Raw genomic sequence first — 20,283 nt, 5'->3', positions numbered from 1 at the left:
AATTAACTTTCTTCCTCAAATCATTGCAACTGTTTTGTTTTTAAGCCCATCTTCCAATCTTTTTTGCCCCTTTTCCCTTTCCCCCTTCTCCCAGGGCAAAATGGCCCGTAAACTGTTGACACTTTCCCTGACAGCAAAGAGTAATTTTTATTACCTATTTCAACATGATAGATTGATTACCTCCCACAAGATGGAAACATACATTTATGGAATAAATTAACAGAAGCAAGCTCATTTAAATTTCCAAATTTGATTTAACCATTCCAATGTTAAGCATATGAAGTCCAAATATTTTGACACACAGACCTTCCACTAGAGTTTCCAAATGGTCCATTTAATAATTTGAAGCACTGATATTTGCAAGTAGATTTCCTGAAAAATATATATATCAATATAAACATAACTGCAAAGCACAAATAGGCAAGATCTGAAAGGAAAACCATCCTATTCTCTGCAGAAATGACAGCAAAAATAGGCCAGCAACTTAGTCACTACTAGAACTGTCTGAACTATCCGAAGATGAGCTCTTTTCCTTTCGTCTCTTCTTCTTTTCCTTTTTATGATGTTTGCCTTTCTTAGATTTATTCTTCTTTTCCTTTTTCCTTTCCTTTTTATGTGATTTTTGTTTTTTCGACTTTGGTCCGGCCTCTTCAGCAGCACTTGATGAGGAAGATCTAGTAAAAATACATAATCATGGACAATAAAAGAATAATTTTATTATTTTAGCATTTATATAACGTTGAAATCAAATTGTTGAAGAACTTATACAGCAGCATCCTTTGGAAAGCTCATACAATCTCAATCTCAAGTTCAATTAAGTAACAATTTCTCTATTTGCCTACCATGCTAGAAAAGCAGTATGTATATAATGCAGATTAATTAACAACAGAACAGGCATGCTTTGTGTTTTTCAACCTTTAGTAAGAAAAAAGTCTAAGCATACAGACCTCACAAAAACTGAGCTAAAGTCTGACAGTAAAATAGCTTTCAGTTATTAAGCTATTTAGCTTTTAAAGTATCAAATGAGGATTTGTCTGAACATATACTTCACGCATGCAAAAATTTATGAGAAACTAGTAGGGCAAATTTGGATGCCTCTGAAGCTGTTATTATTTGTCTCTGATCAGCAGTGATGAAGGAAATTACTACGTGCATAGAATATTTAAGCTAATAATAATCCTCATGATTGTCCTCAAGAGGGCTGTTCTGTCCTACCGTTTTCACAATAGATTGCAGGTAAAGACTACTATTAGCAGACTAACTTTTCTGTACTCTTTTTAAGGTGTAGGTTAACAAATATGCTGTGTAAGTAAGGAAGAAGGAAAAATACCAATACAATCAGTGCTCAGTCCTTTTCCTATACTTTATTTCTGAAGAACATCTTATTCTGGCCCTTACATATTCCCCAGCTCTCAGTGCAGTTCCTGAAAGGACATCTCATCAACAATTGTAATGATGGAGTAGACTCTTCTAAAACTCAGTCAGCAGGTCAAAACTTGCATTCACAATAAATTTGGACATCACGACCTTTTCTTTGGAACCAGAGCAAGTCTTTTTTAGGCTTCCACAGCAACAGAAACATTAAAAGTCAACACATGCTAAATAAAAGTGCAGTTTTCCCTTTGATAGTAATGCTACTCAGAAAGGGTATTGTATACATGCACACACATGACCATTCAAGGAAGCCTAGGGTCTTCTGAACTCCACAGTGTTTCCTCCATATGAGCCCAGCTGAGGACCAACCCCAAAATCCTCTTGACATCTTATTCCCCTTTTCCTACCACACCTTGCCTGCTGTTGAGTAGTCAGAGGGAACATTGCCTTCTCAGACCTGCAAAACGTCTGTCATGCTGGCTTTCAAGATCTCCATGGTCCTAACTTCAAAGCCTTTGGCTTCATCATTACTTAATGGACAAACAAAACTTCACTGGAAGATAGTAAGCTTTTTCCAATCAAAATAGTATACACAAAACCAATTGGATTCAAAGAAACAATATTTTCTGAAATCAACCCAAAAACCAGAGTCAAAACCAATTGGATTCAAAGAAACAATATTTTCTGAAATCAACCCAAAAACCAGAGTGCTTCTGAATTTGTTTTGCAATTAAAATAAGTCTGTGAAAGAGTTACCTTTTCCTTGGTCTCTTTAGTTTTGTTTTTTCTTTACTTTTTCTTTTTTGTTTCTTTTTTTCTTCCTCCTCATTTAAATCTATGGGCAAAAAAAATATATAATTTACAACACACTTCCAACAACATCTGAACTAAGAAGAGCATTAAAAGAACAGCTTCAATAGCATTGTAAAGTTACTGTAAAATTATTTTTCCCTTCTCCAAACCCCAGACTACTATGTATTAATTTCAGAAATATTTTGCAGAATAGCAGAACTCAATATACAACTTCTGTAATTTATCTGAAGATCAGGAATGAGGAAGTCCTGTAAAATGTAGCATAGCTTTGCTTCTACATTTTAAAAGACTCGCACAAGTCTGAAACCAGGGCACGTAACCAAAAGATTAAAAAAAAAAAAAAAAAAAAAAAAAAAAAAAGAATAATTTACTTGCACTAGTTTCAAATAGCCTTATTCCACACTTCAGCTAAGATAAATTTGAATTAACTGTGAAGGCAGCATCTACAAAAATTGGTAGACAAGTCATTCTTAACTTGACCTTTCCCTGTTTTCCCTATGTGGTTGCTTAAAAAACTAAATGTAGGACAGAAATATTGAATTAAGAGATAGCTGGAAAGAGAAATCAAGACCCTGGTCCTACCAAATGAAGAATCAGGTAACAGGTACTTATTTCAGGCAATGCAGAAAACAATAAACAGTGACAGAAAGAACTGTCATGCATATTTAGTCCACCATGCTGAAGACTTAAACCTACAACTGTTTGTATTGTTACTACAATGAAAACAAAGATGCATAAGAAAGGTCACCATTTTATCTGTGAGAACTCTTAACTCAGGATATCTGCAGGCCTTCAGAAGGAAGGTGGGTGTACATTAAAATCTAAAACCCACAGATTTTGTCCATACTAATCTATGACTCGTTCAACGTAACAAAACATGGTACAGCTGTTAGATAAGATCCTTAATATTAAATATAAAGAGAATGAACAAAACTTAAATCCTAGTTTTGTTACCAATTCTCATTAACAGTGTGCAGTAACGGTAATAGTAACTGCTACGGGAATGCTCAAATAACTGTAATTTACTGCAGCTTCTATAGAACAGTCATGTTCATTGCTTGCCTGCCTTACCTCTGTTCAGTGACATGAGGTATTCTCAAATTTCACTTACAAGCAATTTTTGTACCTTACTGGATGAAATGTATGACCACGGTCCTTTCTAAATAACCTCATCAACTATTTTTGAATTTTCTGAAATGCAAATCAGATAGATGTATATTATAGTATCATCTAAAACATAGGCTACATACAGGAAAATGCTGTTTCTAGAACTTACCATTAAAACAGATAGCTGAGATGGGGCAAAATCAGGATAGTTGACCTAAACTGGCCCAATGTCCAACAAGGCATATTCCATACCATTTGGCATGTGGATCTATAAAACTGGGGAGAGCTGTCTATGGGGGGAGGGGGGGGCACAGGTGCCTCTTGGGGAGGTGCTGACCACCAGCCAGTGGGTGGTGAACAATTGTGTAGTGCATCACTTCTTTTGAAAATATGTAATAGATAGATAGATAATCATTAGTAATACTTCTCTTTCTTTTCTGTCTCAGTAAATAGTTTTTATATGAACCTAGTGCTCTACTTCCATCCTCTCTTCCCCCTCAATTCTCTCTCTTTTCCATTGGAAGGGAGATTTGAGGGGATTGAGCAAACAGCTCACTGGTGGTGCTTAGCTGTCTGTCAGGTTGAGCCACAAAACTGGTCATATACCCTTGAGAGAATTTTGACAATTTAACACAGTAGAACAACCTTCCCATTTTTTTTAGGGGAACAGCCTTTTCAGAGTCCAAATTGAAATGAATCCACATAACTGTTAAGTAACTAACACATCTACCTTCCTTCTGATGGCACGATTCTCAGATTTTACAGAGGTAAGTGTTTCTCCATGTATTAATGTTGAAATTCAATTGGTCTGCTACTATATAGAAATTTGAAAAGAACTCAACTGCCATATTTGTCATTGGTTTTAAGAGTTGCTGTTGACTTTAAGATATTTAAAATACACATAATCACAGAATCAACTCAGAATATCAATTTCATTTTCTTCAAAGTAGCTGCTTATTAATAGTTTTATAGTCTTTTGCATTAAGACCTTTTTGAGATGTTCCAAATGCGTAAACTTAATTTCCAATGAAAGGAATCAATAAAAAAATGCATGAACGTATCAAATATCTTAAGTCTGAACATTTGACGTAAAAGATGTACTGTTTACGGTAGAGACAAGTCCTATTTATAGGAAAGAATGAAATGACAGGTCCAGCACATCAGAAGACCATTGTCCAACTTACTACTAAAATAAATAGCTAACTGAATTTTTTTTTTTTAGAAGATCTAACTTACTTTTCTTTTCACGCAGGGCTTGCAGTCTCTGTAACTCCTCTTCCTCGCTATCTTCACTGCTTGTGCTGCTAACATCTAAAACAATATCTCTTTGAGGATCCACTCGAAGAAAGTTTCGGCATTCAAATGTCAAATGACCAGCTAAAGAAAACAAAAATTTAGAAGCACATTAAAAACTAGCAAATATTATCAAAAGCTAAGAGTATTATTCCATTTCAGTAAGAGAAAGAAAGCTAGGATAGACTGCAATCAATGAATGAAGAAGGAGAACAAACTGCAAATTTCTCCTTGAGAGGCTGTGCAATGGTATTCTAATGGTGCATATTTTTGTTAAAGATTTTCTATTTCTTTAATATTTTATATTCTTCTTCTTTATATTTCTTATTAAAGAAATACTTAATATTTCTTTAATAGTCTCATATCCTTTCAGACGAAACCATTTAAAATAACAATTTAAAAGCATGAAGAGAAATATTTGGAAAACTATAGCAAGTTCTTCTGTATACTGCTTTTTCCATCTCTCTTCAGTGAAATAGAAGAACATTATTTCCTTATGAAATATAAATCATTTTTAATAATCAGTACATAATACTAATCCGCACTAACACAGGACTAGTATTTTTACTTTTCTAAGTTAGATTGTTATAATCACTACCATGAGTTAGACGCCTTGAAGTTGAATATTTCTATTGGAATAATAATACAAATAAAACAAATTGAAGATATGGTCTGTGAAAGAATTCAAGTAGCAGTAGAAACAAACTCAGCTTCTCTCTATTAAAGACCTTGAATACAGAAAAAAAATGTAGGCTGTGCAATTTAACCATAAGTTTCCTTCTTTTCCAGAAAGCCTCTGACATTGCATCTACAAATAAACCACTGAATCTATATTGATATCCCTATTTCTCTGAAAGACTGGATACATAAGGCAATTCATTGATAAAATTTGTTGGAAGCAAAGTCTGCAGTGAAAGAACAAAGCTTTTTTCCTTCATCCTACATAAAACACACAAATATAGCTTAAATCACTGTGTTAAAAGTTCACTGCAGTTCACTATGGAGCAGTGTCCACTTCTCCACTGTTCTAAAAATGTGACTGAGTGATTAATAAACTAGTATTTTCACTAGAACACATCTATATTCATCAGGAAAATAGTCACAGATGTACTTTCCCTAACACATCATAATGAAAAACCTGTTCCGTAAATCAGCATTTAGCTCTTCCAAGTAACAGCAGCATCAGGCAGCTTGTGATGAAAAGGGCTGGTCTTGCACAGCATCAACCCCTGATAGGGCCTTCAGGAGGAGGGCAGGCTTTCATAACTCAAAGCACATCTTACAAAGGATACTTTCTTTGTGTAGAAGATCATGCAGATTTTATTTTTATTTTTTTTCAAAACACACTGGACATATCTTGAGCAGAAAGCCCTGCTTAAGCTTGCAATGAGATTCAAAAAGAACACAAATGCTTACCTCACAAGTACAATAGATGTCAAAGACAGTGCTTGGAATTCAAGGTTTCTCAAGCAATTGCACAGCAAATTTAGTACATGTGAATACATCAGCATACCGGTGATTTTTTTGGCTAAGAAACTCAGGTCTTCAAAAATACTCAAGGATATATGGAGAAAGTCTTTTACAATGAGAGCAGTGAGGGACTAGAACAGCCACAAGGGTGGAGATCCTTTTTTTTTTTCCCCTTTTTCTCCCCCAAAAGTTGTCCCATCATTATAAATCAGAAAAAACAAAAAAAAAACAAAAAAAAAAAAACAAAAACCAAAACCCAAAACCAATACTGCACTACCATATTGCTTACTATATAGACTTACGGTAGCCACATTTCTTGCATCCTGCTCTGATGTTATCCTTATTTGCACCTGAAACAGAACATTTCATCAATTACTTGTTACTTTTAAATCTGGCTTGGTAACACCAGTAGACAGACCAGAATGATCACTCTTCTGAATTTTGGCAAAGTCGCTTTCTATGCCTACTTGTGCCCCCAGTTAAGTAGATCATCAAGATCTAACTCAGAAGACAAAATGTGGATCCTGTTACCCACGAAAGGATCAGTGCAATTTTTAAGTCAGCTGAGTCAATTCATAATTCTAAGCAAAACAGCATGTCCAAAATCAAAGAGTGTCTTTCTATCCAGTATGAAAAATATGGAAAATTAAACAGTTGTATACACAGTTTTCTGTACAACTAGTTCCTTTATTTAAATAATTAACCTAACATAAGAAAAAAACTATGAAATTACAGAACCGGAAATGGGGTATATCAGCTTCAAGAGTTCAAACTTTGATTTACTGAGAGAAGTATCATCTTCAGTAAATCCTACTAAAAGAAACAGAGGAGCCTTGAAATCCCATGGTTTTCTGCAGATCCCAAACCTCAGTGGTACGTATCTTCTCAGTGGTTTATAAACTCTGCAGTCATTATGTGTCTATTTCATAAGTATCTATCTTTAAACCATGAGAAAACCACGAGAAATAAGGGGACAGGCAACATAAAAATAAAACAAAGTGTAAAGGAAAGAGTAAAAAAATGTATCTCTATCTTGCAATGCCGTATCACAGAAATACTCAACAGCATCTGCTGATTCAGTTCACATCTGGACTCATAAGCAAGATTTCATCTTTCATCATTCTGACATACTCAATAAACTCCATCTCTATCAATGTAATCAAAGCAGTACAGAAGGACTCAGTGCTCAATGGAAAGGAAGCGAGCACACACTACAGAATCTACTATACGTGCAAGCGCTTTGTGCAAGGCTTTCCAATAATCACCCAGTACTTGATAAGAAAGGCATTGGACTACATATGGACTACCTATTCAGGTGCAACTTGTGAGATGTAGATTTCTGTAAAGACAACACATGTTTTTAAGAGAAACAGCAGAGAAATGAGCACCAATTAAGACACAAAAAGCGTGTGACTGAAAAATATGGAAAAAAAGTGTATAAAAGAAATTTTACATAGCAGCAAAATCAGGAATCCCAACTGAGAATGGAATCTTGCTAGGGCTTGATAATAGTGTCTGAAGAAGTTAATGGCTCTCTAATGACCTAATGACAGATTTACTCAATCTTGATTATCATCCCCGCACCCATCAAATTCTTGAGATGATAATAAATTATTACTGTTTGGGATTTAAATAATGATGTTAGAAGCACGGTTTTAGAATAGATTAAATTTCAGGCAATTAAAAGCAAACAAGTAAAGGCTTCCTTCTCTCCACCTACTTCCCCTCTTTTCCAATTGCCAGTTCTCCAGAAAAATAACTGACCAGAAAACATCACTAAGGGCCTCACTCATTTAGCAGACAACAATATTGCAAAAGAGGTTTTGCAAATCTTTGAACACAAACATAAGACCTCTTCCTTCAGAAACTATCCCATAAGATGGGAGCAAGAGCAGCTTTATTAAGGAATTGTTTTTGCTAGGTTTTTGTTGTTGTTGTTTAACTCATAGCAAGGTTCAGTCTTACTCAATTTTCTCCAGCTCCTCACACCTCAGGATCACACAGTCTGAATACCTCGTGGGTAATACGACCATTGCTGCCCATGCTGACTGCACCTCCGCTCTTAAAGCCTTTACTTAAACAACCTAGATGCAGACGGGCGTTAATCTGGGGCACGAGGAGGAAAAGCCATGCGGGACGATGCCATTCTCGGGACCTCTAAGGAAAGCAACCTGCAGACGGCAGGAGCCAGCCGTACTCTCGTGCACCCACAAGACTGCAGGCGAGGGCCGCGTACTGAGCGCAGGAGAGCTGCTGGAGCCCACAGCCCCGCTCAGCTGCTGGCTCGGCCATGGCGGCGGCACTTCAGCTCCGCAGGCTGGCAAACGCACCGCCAGCCGCTCCTCGGGCCTCGCCTCCCCACGAACGGTGCCGCTGACCCCATCGCTCCCATCTCAGCACGCCGCCCCGCAGCCTCGGGACTCTTCCTCACCCGGCAGAGCCATTGCGAGCAGCGTCCTCCACGCAGCCCGGCCCGGAAACGCCGCGGCGCGTCTCCCTGCCGGAAGGCTTAGCCCGGAGCTCTCGGGCCGCGCCACTCCCGGGGAGGACGGGGGACCTCAGTACCGGGCCGGGGAGACGAGGAGGGACCGGAGGTCCGGAAAAGCCTTCAGGTCCTTCCGGAAATAATTCACTCTGTGATCGCCGTGCAGCCCCTGATCGGCGGAGCGCTCCTTTCTCCTTCCCCCTGTTCTGGGCAGTCACACCCTTCCCCGCTCCACTGTGCTGTGTAGAGGCGCCCAAGATGGCGGCGGACTGCGGGCAGTAGCGCGGGTAGGGGAGAAGCGTTGATGCGCATCGGTCTGGGACTGCGTGGGTCTGCCACAACACCCCTTCCCCAGCATGAGCAACATTTACATCCAGGAGCCCCCCACCAACGGCAAGGTGAGGGTCCCTGCGGGCAGCCGGTGCCGTGTTCGCCTTGCCGCGCGGCGGTGCGCGCGCTGCCCTCGGAGGAGCTGCGAGGGAGGGGAGGGCGGGAGCTGCTGGCAGCGCGGGCGAGGGGCAGGCGGCTGATTTTGTCGCTTTCGGCCGCTTGTTATGTTTACCGCTTTGTTATGAATCGGCATTGTCTTTAGTGGTGTTACCTGTAATAAATAGAGCGTGCCACTGGAGATTTAAGGCATATTCTTTTTCTGCGTTGTCTCATTGTGGAAATACTAAAGAGTGTTTAATATTCTACCCTCTGGTAGTTACTGTGTTATCAGTAGTCTTTTCATCTGAGTTGCTTCAGAACTATATCTTAAGTTGAGCAAAGCTACATTGGGATATCATAGAATCACAGAATGGTTTGGATCAGAGGTCACCCAGTTCCAATCTCCAGCCATGGGAAGGGCTGCCTCCCTCCAGCTCAGCTGCTCAGTGCCCCATCCAACCTGACCTTGACACCTCCATGGATGGAGCACCACAGCTTCTGTGGACAGTGCCTCTCCACCTTCTGAGTAAAGAATTTTCCCCTTACATGCAGCCTAAATCTGCTCTCTTTCAATTTAAAACGATCTGCCTTTGTCCTGTCACTGACTACTCACATAAAAGTTGATTTCCTTCTTGTTTATATCCCTACTTCAAGTACTGGAAGGCTACAGTGAGGTCTCCCAGGAGCCTTTTCTTCTCCAGCCTGAACAAGCTCAGTTCCTTCAACCTTTGTTCACAGGAGAGGTGCTGCAGCCTTTTGATCATTTGCATGGCCCTCCTCTGGACCTCCTCCAACAACTCCACATCGTTATCTTGTTGGGAGCTCCAGGTCTGGACACAGTACTCCAGGTGGGGCTTCAAGAGGACAGAACAGAGGGGTACAATCCCCTCTTTCCCTGCTGGCTCCTCTTCTGTTGACACAGCCCAGAATACACTTGGACTTAGGGTTTGCACATTGCTGGGTGATGTCCAGCTTTTCATCCACACCCAGATGAAATGTGAACATTCCCAGATGTTCACACACAGAACCCCTAAATTCTTTGCAGAAGGGCTGCTTTCAAGGAGTTTTTCTCCCAGTCTGTACGTTTATCTGGGAATGCCCCAACTCACATACAGCACCTTGCACTTGGCCTAGTTGAACCTCACATGGGTCCCACTTTTCAAGCCTGTCCAGGTCCCTCTGAACGACATCCCTTCCTTCTTTCATATCAACTACACTACTCATCTTGGTGTCATCAGCAAACTTGAGGGTGTACTCAAGCTCACTGTCTATGTCAGGGATAAAGGTGATTAGGTTGGACCTCTGGGGGATGCTATTCATCACCAGCCTTAACTGCTTACTACTTATCTACTACTGTTGTTAATGTTATGAAGTTAACTGTGCCTTTTAACTCAGAAGTAATATTTGTTTATTAGTGTCTAAGTTGCAATAAAACTAATGGTATGTTTATAAAAATTTTGTAGGTTTTGCTGAGAACTACAGCAGGAGATATTGATATAGAATTGTGGTCTAAAGAAGCACCAAAAGCATGTCGAAATTTCATCCAGCTTTGTATGGAAGGTAAGGACAAGATGGGGTAGGATTTGTTAAAATTATTTAATGTGTACTATTGGTATTTCGATGACAGTTTTGGAAAAGATAAGTCATAAGTAAGTTTTAATATGTTAACTAATTATTTTTATTACCTGCTACCCAGATCAAAAACATTTTTCAAGGTCATTAAGAAACCCAATGGAAGGAAAAAGAACAACAGTTTTTAGGTGATTTTCTTGAATGTAGTAGTTGGTGTAAGATGTTTAGGAAGGCCTATTTTCAAGAAGTCTCTACAAAGTATAGCAGCTTTAATGCACATAGGAAATGTCAGTGATGCAATGCTTGGACATCCCCTGTTCATTCCTGCTTCACTGTTGTTACTCCCTGTTCATTTCTTCATGAGTGCTTTTAATGTTTCATTTGCTGTGGTGTTTTATTGACTAGAACCCTGTAAAGCCTTTTGCTGAAATAATGTACCTAAATGAGAAGTTCCATATTGGGAAAACTATACAAAAAATGTGCAAAGGACCCTCTCAATTTATGCTTCCTACTCCTACTTATATACCATTAATAAGATTTGGTGAGAGTTCTTTTAGCTCTCTGATAAGGAAAAATAGCAGTGTGGAATTTGTGTATCCCAGACATATATAAGGTCTACTCTGTGCTCTTACTGATTATGTGAAGATGTGGATTTTCAAAAATATTTTTTGTAACGTTAAGTCAGCTTCTCAGCCCAGGGAATTACCTTAAGTTATCCTTGGTTTTAAAAAAGTATGCCATATTTCCTTTCTGAACTTGCATGGCTACTCTGTTGGATCCTATGCTTTGTATTGTATGCTTTAGTATTTCTCTAGTGAGTACTGTATAATATAATTATCCTTGAACATACAGAGCTATGCTGCAACACTGTCAGGTGCTTTGTCTTACAGCATAATGCAGATTGAAAAAAGGGAAAAATAAAGTAAATATATGTTGAGTTGAACTTTTCGTACTTACGTTTTCTTACAGTGTCGTAATGCTTATCTGAAGTATATGTGTGTGTGTACAGAGAACAGTAACAAGATAACCTGGGGAGCAAAAGACAATACAGTGTAGGGGAAAGGGACGACACCTGTGTTCTGTGCCATTGAGTGGAAGTGATAACCATTTGGTGCATGGATATAAACAAGTATGTATGTGAGGTACTGGCTGGGACAGGGCGTAGTAGATTTAACTCTCCTTTTAAAGTGATATATACTGGTACTATCATTGGTAGTCCTGAAAATAAAATTACTCATTAATACAATTTTGTCAGTGGTATGCAGTATCTTCTGTGGCAGAAACTTAAGACTCCTCTTTTTTTTTTTTTTTCATAAATATCATCAGGAATGCTTTGTAGATTAGGTAAGGTACAGTCACGCTGAGCAAGTCAATATATGATCAGGCAGCTTGGTGGAAATGGCAGAATGCTGTTGTAGGTTTTGTTTTATAGAACTCCAGTAACTGATATGTCTGCATAATCTCTCTGGAAGTGTAGATAGCTTAAGTATGTTTAATATATTTTCTTTTTCTTTTTTAGAGTATTACAATAATACAATATTTCACAGAGTAGTGCCGGGTTTTATAGTGCAGGGAGGTGATCCCACTGGTACCGGCTCAGGTGGAGATTCAATCTACGGAGCTCCCTTCAAGGTATGTAGCTATGTATCTGTGTATCTTGTGCATATTGATGTTTGGTTACTCTCTGTCAGTTGCCCTTCCTACTGTGTTAGGTTGTGAGAAAAAAAAAAATTTGTAGAAGGAATGCAGTTTATTCTATAAGGAATGCTGAAGTTTATTCATATTCTGAATTTGCACATGCTTCAACATTTTTGAATGTGTATTTTAGAATTGAGTGTTCTTAAATATGCCTGTTCTAATTCTGTGATAAATGTATAACCTTATTAACATTCACTTCAACAAAATAAAAATAGGAGAGAAAATTGTTCAGTATTTTAACTTCGTGAAGTTCAACGAGACCAAGTGCAGAGTCCTGATCATAGGTTGGGGCAATGCTAAGCACAAGTACGGGCTGGGCAGAGAATGGATTGAGAGCACATGTGAGAAGAACTTAGGGTGCTGGTTGATGAGAAACTCAGCATGAGCCTAAAATGGGAAATGCAGCCAAGAAGGTCGATTGTATCTTGGGCTACATCAAAAGACAGATGTGATTGTTCTCTGCTCTGTCCTTGTGTGGCCCCATCTGAGCTACTTCATCCAAATCTAGGGCCCCCAGCACAAGGAAGAATATAGAGCTGTTGAAGCAGGTCCAGAGGAGACCACAAAGGTGATCAGAGGGCAGGAGCACATCTTTGTGAAGAATGGTTAAGGGAGTTGAGCTTGTTCAGCTTGGAGAAGAGAGGAATCTGCAGAGGCAGTATAGAGGCCTTCCAATACCTAAAGGGGGCTTACAGGAAGGCTGCAGAAAGACTCTTTGTCTGAGAATGACAGAAGAAAGGAATATTTTGTGCAGTAGATTTAGATTAGACATTAAAAAGAAACTCTTAACTCAGGAAGTGGTGGGGCAATGGAACAGATGGCCTCGAAAAGCTGCAGATGCATCATCCATATTGAGCGCTTAAGACTTGGATGGGGCTTTGGACAACCCAGTCTAGTGAGGGGTAACCCTGCCCATGACAGGGGATTGGAACTGGGTGATATATAAGGTCCCAAAGCATTCTATGGATCTTTGTGGAAAACTGAGGAGCAGACATGTGAGTTGTTCATGTCTTTGAATAGTCATTGTTAGTTGTTCATTGTCTGAATAGTCAAAGGTATCTGAATGTATATGTAGTCACTAGTATTATTGATAATGGCACATCACATCTCTTGGTCAGGACCTTCAGATCCTGAGTGAAGTTTCACATGCACAGAAGCTGTGTTCTAGTTCTGGTTGAGTCTTTCAGATAGGGTAAACATCTTTAGCTGGTGACTGAAATTATGTGACCTTTCTGGGCCATCAGTCCACCTGCTGCAGTTGTAATGCAAATCCTGCATTAATGCATATCTGCAGTTTGTGGGAGAGGTTGCTACGTGAGCAAGCATCAAAACAAATACTTCTAATAGTGTAGTAATAACACTTATTTAATATTTTTGTTAAGTGTTAAAGAAGTTTTATACTATTGTGTTATACTGTGTGTTACTCATCACTGTCATCTTTATTTGATGCCCTCTTCTGTCTTCTCATGGTCCTGAAGATGTTCTTCCTTTGGATTTGAGTAATATTGTACTATTGCAAAGATTCTGAACTTCTGGTTATTTTACATGGATTAGAATTTCTGCTAAATGAAACAGTTGACTAGAATAATGGTTTTACAGGAAATACCTGTGATGCAGTTACGTTAACAAATGCTTTCTTTTTCTTTTTTTCTTTTTCTTTTTTCTTTTACTGTTGTATAGAGCACTAATTTCAACAGAAATAATGATTAATATTAGGCAATACTTAGAAAAGGGGAAGTTATCTTAGCAAAACTTAGTTTATCTTGAATTGTGTTTCTGCTGTGTATTGTGTATCTTCTATTGTGTATCTTGTTTTTCTATTATTGGCATAGTAGCTTCTAAACTTTTTCTTCAGATTTTGTTAATTGATTTTGTTTCTGTTTTGATTTTGTTTTTGTTTTGTTTTGAAATAATTTTGTTTGCTTATTTGTGATGATATAGAAACTGAGAAGAAAAGATAGACTAAAAATTATTTCTGTTTTGAGCAGAAGTTTTAAATATAATCTTGTTACTAAGGTATAAATGACCAGTTTTATTAATGCTTGAATTTTTAATTTTTTTGAACTAACAGTTTATTTTTGTCAGTGTATGTTAATATAAATATATAGTAGTTAAATACTTCTTTTTATCTTTTCCAGGATGAGTTCCATTCACGATTGCGATTTAATCGAAGAGGACTTGTTGCTATGGCAAATGCTGGACCCCATGATAATGGCAGTCAGTTTTTCTTTACACTGGGTCGTGCAGATGAACTTAATAACAAGCATACGATCTTTGGAAAGGTCTGCTACACAGAGTAGTCTCAGTTTGAGCTTGCTAGAAGCATGTGTATGTTTCTCTATCATTGAAGGTTCTTGTAGTGTTGTTTGTGTTAGATATGTATGAAATTATTTTACTTCATTCTGAGCTGCCTGCATTCTGTCTGCATCTCTTGGAAATGTTTCTATGGGTTGTTGCCATCATTATCCACTTTTTACTGTTTTTCTTCTGAAAAGAAGTGTTGTGCTTCCTTTTAAATCATCGCTTACTAGAAATATGATAACTGCTTTACTAGTCTAATGCTAATAACATTATTTGTTTATTTATTTGTTTACATTTATTTGTAAGCTATAATTACTTAAGGAAAGTCAGGAAATTAAAAAGCCTAAGATGAACTTACCACTTTCATAGTTCATTCAAAAGAAAGTAAAGCTACAATTTTTGTATTTCAGTATCTTATTTTCCTGCTTTACAAGTCCCAGAAAAATTTTGACATCTTCCTCTGCTCTCAGAAATGCACAATTTGCTCTTTCTTATGTTCTTTCAACTTCGCTGTTAATTTAAAGATGAAAAGCCAAAACCATTGGTACGCTGTACTTACTCTCTTTTAAGTGATTTCTATGCCTACGGTATTTCCTGTATCACTTGTATTTTCAAATTCTTTATGTAATAATTGCCTTGTGTTTTGCAGAAGTACTTAAGTACTTTCAAACCTTTCCTGTGCATTTGATAGGTTACTGGAGATACTATATATAACATGCTGCGGCTAGCTGAAGTGGAAGTTGACAAAGAGGAAAGACCACTCAGTCCACATAAAATAAGAAGTAGTGAGGTAGGTATGTTGTTCTTTACAACTCGTAGTTTTTTAATTATTTCATTTGTATTACTAAGAGAGCTGTGATCTAGTATGAAAATCTGGCATGTCTTTTATGTATTGCTTTTAAAATATTGAGTCATTTATTAACAGTGCTTACTAGGGATGTGACTAAAATATTCTTTTTTTTTAAAGGTTTTGTTTAATCCATTTGATGATATTGTTCCAAGACCAAATAGAAAGCTGAAGAAGGACAAACCAGAAGAAGAAGATAAGAAGCCCAAAGTAAAAGGCACAAAGTAAATACATGCAACATGAGCAGTAGTTAATTTTCTTTTACCTTGAAATAGCAGCTTGGTTGTTTTTTATTTGAAAGGCTTAACAAAAATGCAAGAAGAAACTGCTGTAATGTTAGCAAATAACCCTAGTTTTTTTTCAGTAGTTATTGTGCATCTGCTAAGCTATGGCTCTTTTGTGCAATAGTTTATTGCAGAGGAGAGAGAATACAGTAGTGTAAGCCATGCGCAAGAAGAATATGCAATCGTTTGTAACTGAGATGATGCAGAAGTTAATGCATGCTATAACTTGGGCACAGTTCTTTTAAATTTTTAATTTATTTTATCAGCTAACACCTGCTCCCATTAAAATGCTTTCAAATTTCAAATGCTTTTTAAATGCATTCGTTTATGAACAAAATTTGGTAGATTTACATATATATGAAAAGTAATAGGAATTCGGTACTATGTGCATGCTTTTGGTTCTGTTGGACAGAAGCAGATTGTATTGCAACTAGCTGTTTCTAATACAGTGCATAAATAATTTTGAAGAAAAACCCTTAAAGATCATTATCTATTCTAAATACATTTGTGAAATTGTATTTGTGGTTGCTGCTTTCCTGAGCTGTTGCATCTTGAGTTTTGTGTTTACTGCTGGAGCGTTGCTGTATTAAAAAAAAAATAATAAAGAGCTGTTGGCATTTATAAGTCTCTGGAAGCTAGTCAAGGCAGAATTTTAAATTCTGTGTGACTTTAAAGTGACTTTAAAGTATGTTAGTTTGTAACTGTCCTGTTTGTTCTGTCTCAGGCATAGAATAGGGACATACAAAATGGAAGTTGCATGTTTGAAGTTTATCAAATGATAATTAAAATTAAAGTTTTAATAGGAAATGTGTTTTCTCTCTTAAAGAAATTTTAACTTGCTTTCGTTTGGGGAAGAAGCTGAAGAAGAAGAGGAGGAAGTCAACAGAGTTAGTCAGGTATTATACCAAATCATCCTCATTTTTATTTTCAACTTAAAACTATCTTTTTTACATGCTAATGAAATATTTTAAAGTCCTTTGTATTCTTTTTACTTTTGAGTTTTAAACAATAATATTAGAAATTATCTTTGTTTTGATAATTCTACTATTTTGATTTCTAGAAAAAAACCTTGAATTTTTCTAGTTTAGAAGATGCCTTCAGTTATTGCATGATAGTGTTTACAGAAATATAAAAATGGTTCCATTTGTCATAGTGTGGCTGTGTAAAGCTATTTCTGCTGTATAACAAGGTAATAGGTACTTTTTTCTTTTTCACTTCCTTAATTACAAGTAAAAAACTTGAGAGTTGAAATATGTCAAATTCTTCATTACCAGGGAATTCTAGGCTCTGTTTTCTTATGTGAGTATATTTTGTACAAAGAATAAGGCAGTGTTATTGTGGGAAAATCATCATGTCATTGTAATTAATATTTGTTGTAATTAATTTAAAACAGTTAAATAAAAAATAAAAACAGTTACACTGTTATGAATTGTCCAAATTCACAGAACTTGGATGGTATAGGTATTCTTTAATCTAATATCTCCTGAATGGACTTTGCCAAATTACTTTAAAAAATTGCAGGTTGCCATCCGTGTTTCTACTATTGACCAAATTATTTCTCGAGAGCTCCAGACATTATAACTGACTTGTACAGCTCAAGTACCAATTTTTATTAGTGATGAAACTACATTATGCTAAGTTCTGTGCTGTCGTAATGAAAATTATCCCCAATCCTACAGTGAAGTACAGAGGACAGCGATGAGTACAGTAATGCACAGTGTTACAGTAAGATGGTGGCAGGTAGGTTAGTAGCAGAGGTTTATCACAGTATTTTAACTCTGATGCTTCCTTGCTTTGACTTAGCCTGTCCAACTAACTATGCTTACTTTCCTTAAGAGCATGTTTGTCTGACATTCTGCTATATGTGTCTATTTTTCAGTATTGCATTCAATTTGTTTGCTGTGTCCTTCTCTTTTACTCCAAATACTTGCGCTTCATTTTAAAATGATCTAGATAAAACATCTCTTTCATGACAAGTTCAGTTTCAGTGTTGTCATGCTGTGAAATTCTTCTGTTAACTTTTTTGGAGTTGCCAAATGCGGTAAAATTGCCAATTTAGAGAAGTCTGAAAAAGTAACTAATTAAGCAAAGCTACAGTGTCTGTCCAAGAAGTCCATCCAGAATGCTAGGCTCAAGCATACATCTGTTACAGTTCAGGCAGTGTCTGAATTCACAGGTCTAAGTGGAAACAGTGCTCATGGGCAGAGCAGGTCCAGGTAAGACTCCTAAAGACACACTGTAGTATATCAGTGTGCTTTGGGACCTGACAGCGTGACCCCCACTGATTGTCAACTAATGTTTAGGCTGAAGCTTTCACTGTCCAAACTGCATTTAATTGTCTGTACTTGTTTGGAGCAGTTTACAAAGGTGCTAAGTGCTTATCATATTTTGTAGAATCATAGAATCGCCAAGGTTGGAAAAGACTTCCAAGATCAACCTTTCTGATCATCCTCATACCATCAGTATTTCCCCACTAAACTGAGTCCCTTAGCATAACTTTTATATGTTTCTTGAACATCTCCAGGGACAGTGACTGGGGCACCTCCAGTGCCTGTCCACACTTTCAGAAAAGAAATGTTTCTTAACATCCAACTTGAATCTCTCCTGATGCAAATTGAAGCCATTCCTTCCATTCCCATTGCTAGTTATGTGGGAGAAGAGTCTGACCCCTACCTCCCTACAACCTCCTTTCAGGTCATTGTAGAGAGATGCAAGATCTCCTGAACCCACTCTTCTCTGGACTTAACAGTTCCAGTTCTTTCAGCCTCTCCTCATAAGTCTTGTGCTCCAGACCCCTCACCAGTTTTGTTGATCTTCTCTGGACATGCACCAGGACTTCCATGTTTTTCTTGTAATGAGAAACACAAAACTGAACACAGTATTTGAAGTAAGGCCTCACCGGTGCTTACTCCAGAGGGACGATCACTTCTCTGCTTCTGCTCGCCAGGATGCTATTGGCTTTTTTGGCTACCTGGGCACATTTCTGGCTCATGTTTAGCTGAGCATTGACCAACACCCTCAGGTCCATTTCTTCCACACAGTCTTCCAGTGACTCTGCCCCAAGCCTGTAGGACTGCCTAAGGTTGCTGTGGCCAAAATGCATGACCCAGCCTTGGTCCTGTTGAACTTCATCTCATTGGCCTCAGCCCAGCTATCCAGCCTGTTCAGATCCCTCTGAACGGCCTTCAAATAGAATCAGACAGATCAACACTTCCTCCCAGCTTGGTGTCATTTGCAAACTTAGTGAGGGTGCACTCAATCCTCTTGTCCAGGTCATCAGTAAAGATACTGAGCAGGAAAGGCTACAATATCAACTCCTGGGGAGCACCATTCATGATGGGTTGCCAGCTGGATTTAACTCCATTTACCACCACTCTTTGGGAGTGATCATCCAGCCAGTTTTTTACCCAGCAAAGAGTGTATCTACTGAAGCCCCCAGTTGCCAGCATCTCTAGGAGAATGACAAAGAAGACAGTGTCAAATATAACACATAAAGAAGGTGTTGATAAATCAGAAGGTGATGTTATTATCCACACTACTGCTGTCTTCCTGCAAGGATTATGTTCTTTTGTAATTAGAAATGTTTATGCTTACTACTTAGGTTAAAACTAACTGGAAATAAATAATTTTTTCCTTACCATTGCCTTTTTCTGTATTCCCTTAAGCACTGAAATTTGTAACCCCTTTTTTTTTTTTTTAACAGAACATGAAGGGAAGGAGTAAAAGTAGTCATGACCTACTGAAGGATGATCCACATTTGAGCTCAGTTCCTGCTGTCAAAAGGTTAATACAAGTTTTCCACATTCCAGAGCAGATCTACTTCAAAGATGTTAGACCTGATGCAAAGATACTCATTTTATGTCTGTCACTGTTTAAGAAAGTATAAAACATTTTGCTGGATTGGACCAAATGTTTCTCTAACTCACTATGCAGTTACCAGCAGTGGGCATCCAGCAATGGGTGCCCAAGAAAGATGAAATATAGGGCAAACGTATCGTTTTGCTGAATAGCCTTACAACCTCAAACTACTTTCAGGTCACAGAGCTGGCAGATTTTGATATGGTTCATCTAATTAGTAACCCTTACACGGGCTCTCTTCAAAGTATGCAGTGACCTCTTATAATGTTTTTTTACACTTGCATCTTACTATCCTACATTTGCAGAAGGAAGTATCTCTTTTTTTGTTGTGTTTTCTTTTTTGTCTGTTTTGTGGTTTTTTTTTCTGAAACATCATTTTACTGGCCTTGTTTGGTAATTTCTAATTCTTGTTTGGAAGAGACAATGAGCAGCCAGTCTTTATATACCTGTTTTTACTACATTCCCTTCTTAGGCCATTTCTTTTCCATCTGGATTCCTTAAAACCTTCTCAGGTTTTCTTCACACAAGAATTCAGTATCCGTTATAATAAACAAGTTATTCTTGTTTCTCTTCTCTGACACCATTTCTGTTCTGAAATATCGTTTTGCTAGTTTTTATTTGAATCTAAGCAAATTAAAGATGACATTTAAAGACATATACTTGCATAAAGACAGTCTTCAGTTTGTCCTCTATTTTTTTAATCCTTCTAAACTTCTGATTTGCTTTTTAAGCCATTGTTTATACACTTTCAA

The 20,283-nt window shown here is 37.6% G+C and overlaps 2 protein-coding genes across 2 annotated transcripts in view; one reads left to right on the top strand and one right to left on the bottom strand.

Annotated features, from left to right (window-relative positions):
• Positions 1-484: 484 nt before the first annotated feature.
• Positions 485-8,100, bottom strand: SREK1IP1 (SREK1 interacting protein 1; the record flags this gene model as incomplete). The annotated part of the gene is made up of 5 exons (XM_079548286.1): positions 485-674; positions 2,131-2,209; positions 4,531-4,671; positions 6,360-6,407; positions 8,085-8,100. 5 exons carry the CDS (start codon positions 8,098-8,100, stop codon positions 485-487), a joined length of 474 nt encoding a protein of 157 aa, XP_079404412.1.
• A 798-nt stretch (positions 8,101-8,898) lies between these two features.
• The window catches only part of CWC27 (CWC27 spliceosome associated cyclophilin), a gene marked incomplete at both ends in the record, with an annotated part of 118,401 nt that continues 107,016 nt past the window's right edge, over positions 8,899-20,283 (top strand). The window contains 8 exons of the mRNA XM_079548653.1: positions 8,899-8,940; positions 10,435-10,531; positions 12,063-12,175; positions 14,380-14,523; positions 15,234-15,332; positions 15,510-15,613; positions 16,500-16,569; positions 19,377-19,456. Of these exons, the coding sequence (XP_079404779.1) occupies positions 8,899-8,940; positions 10,435-10,531; positions 12,063-12,175; positions 14,380-14,523; positions 15,234-15,332; positions 15,510-15,613; positions 16,500-16,569; positions 19,377-19,456 (749 nt within the window). The remainder of the gene's footprint in view (positions 8,941-10,434; positions 10,532-12,062; positions 12,176-14,379; positions 14,524-15,233; positions 15,333-15,509; positions 15,614-16,499; positions 16,570-19,376; positions 19,457-20,283) is intronic.

Source organism: Tetrao urogallus (assembly GCF_951394365.1).
Source record: "Tetrao urogallus genome assembly, chromosome: Z".
Taxonomy (NCBI): Eukaryota; Metazoa; Chordata; class Aves; order Galliformes; family Phasianidae; genus Tetrao; species Tetrao urogallus.
The sequence above is the reverse complement of the archived record's forward strand: the minus strand, read 5'-3'. Positions and strand labels throughout refer to the sequence as shown.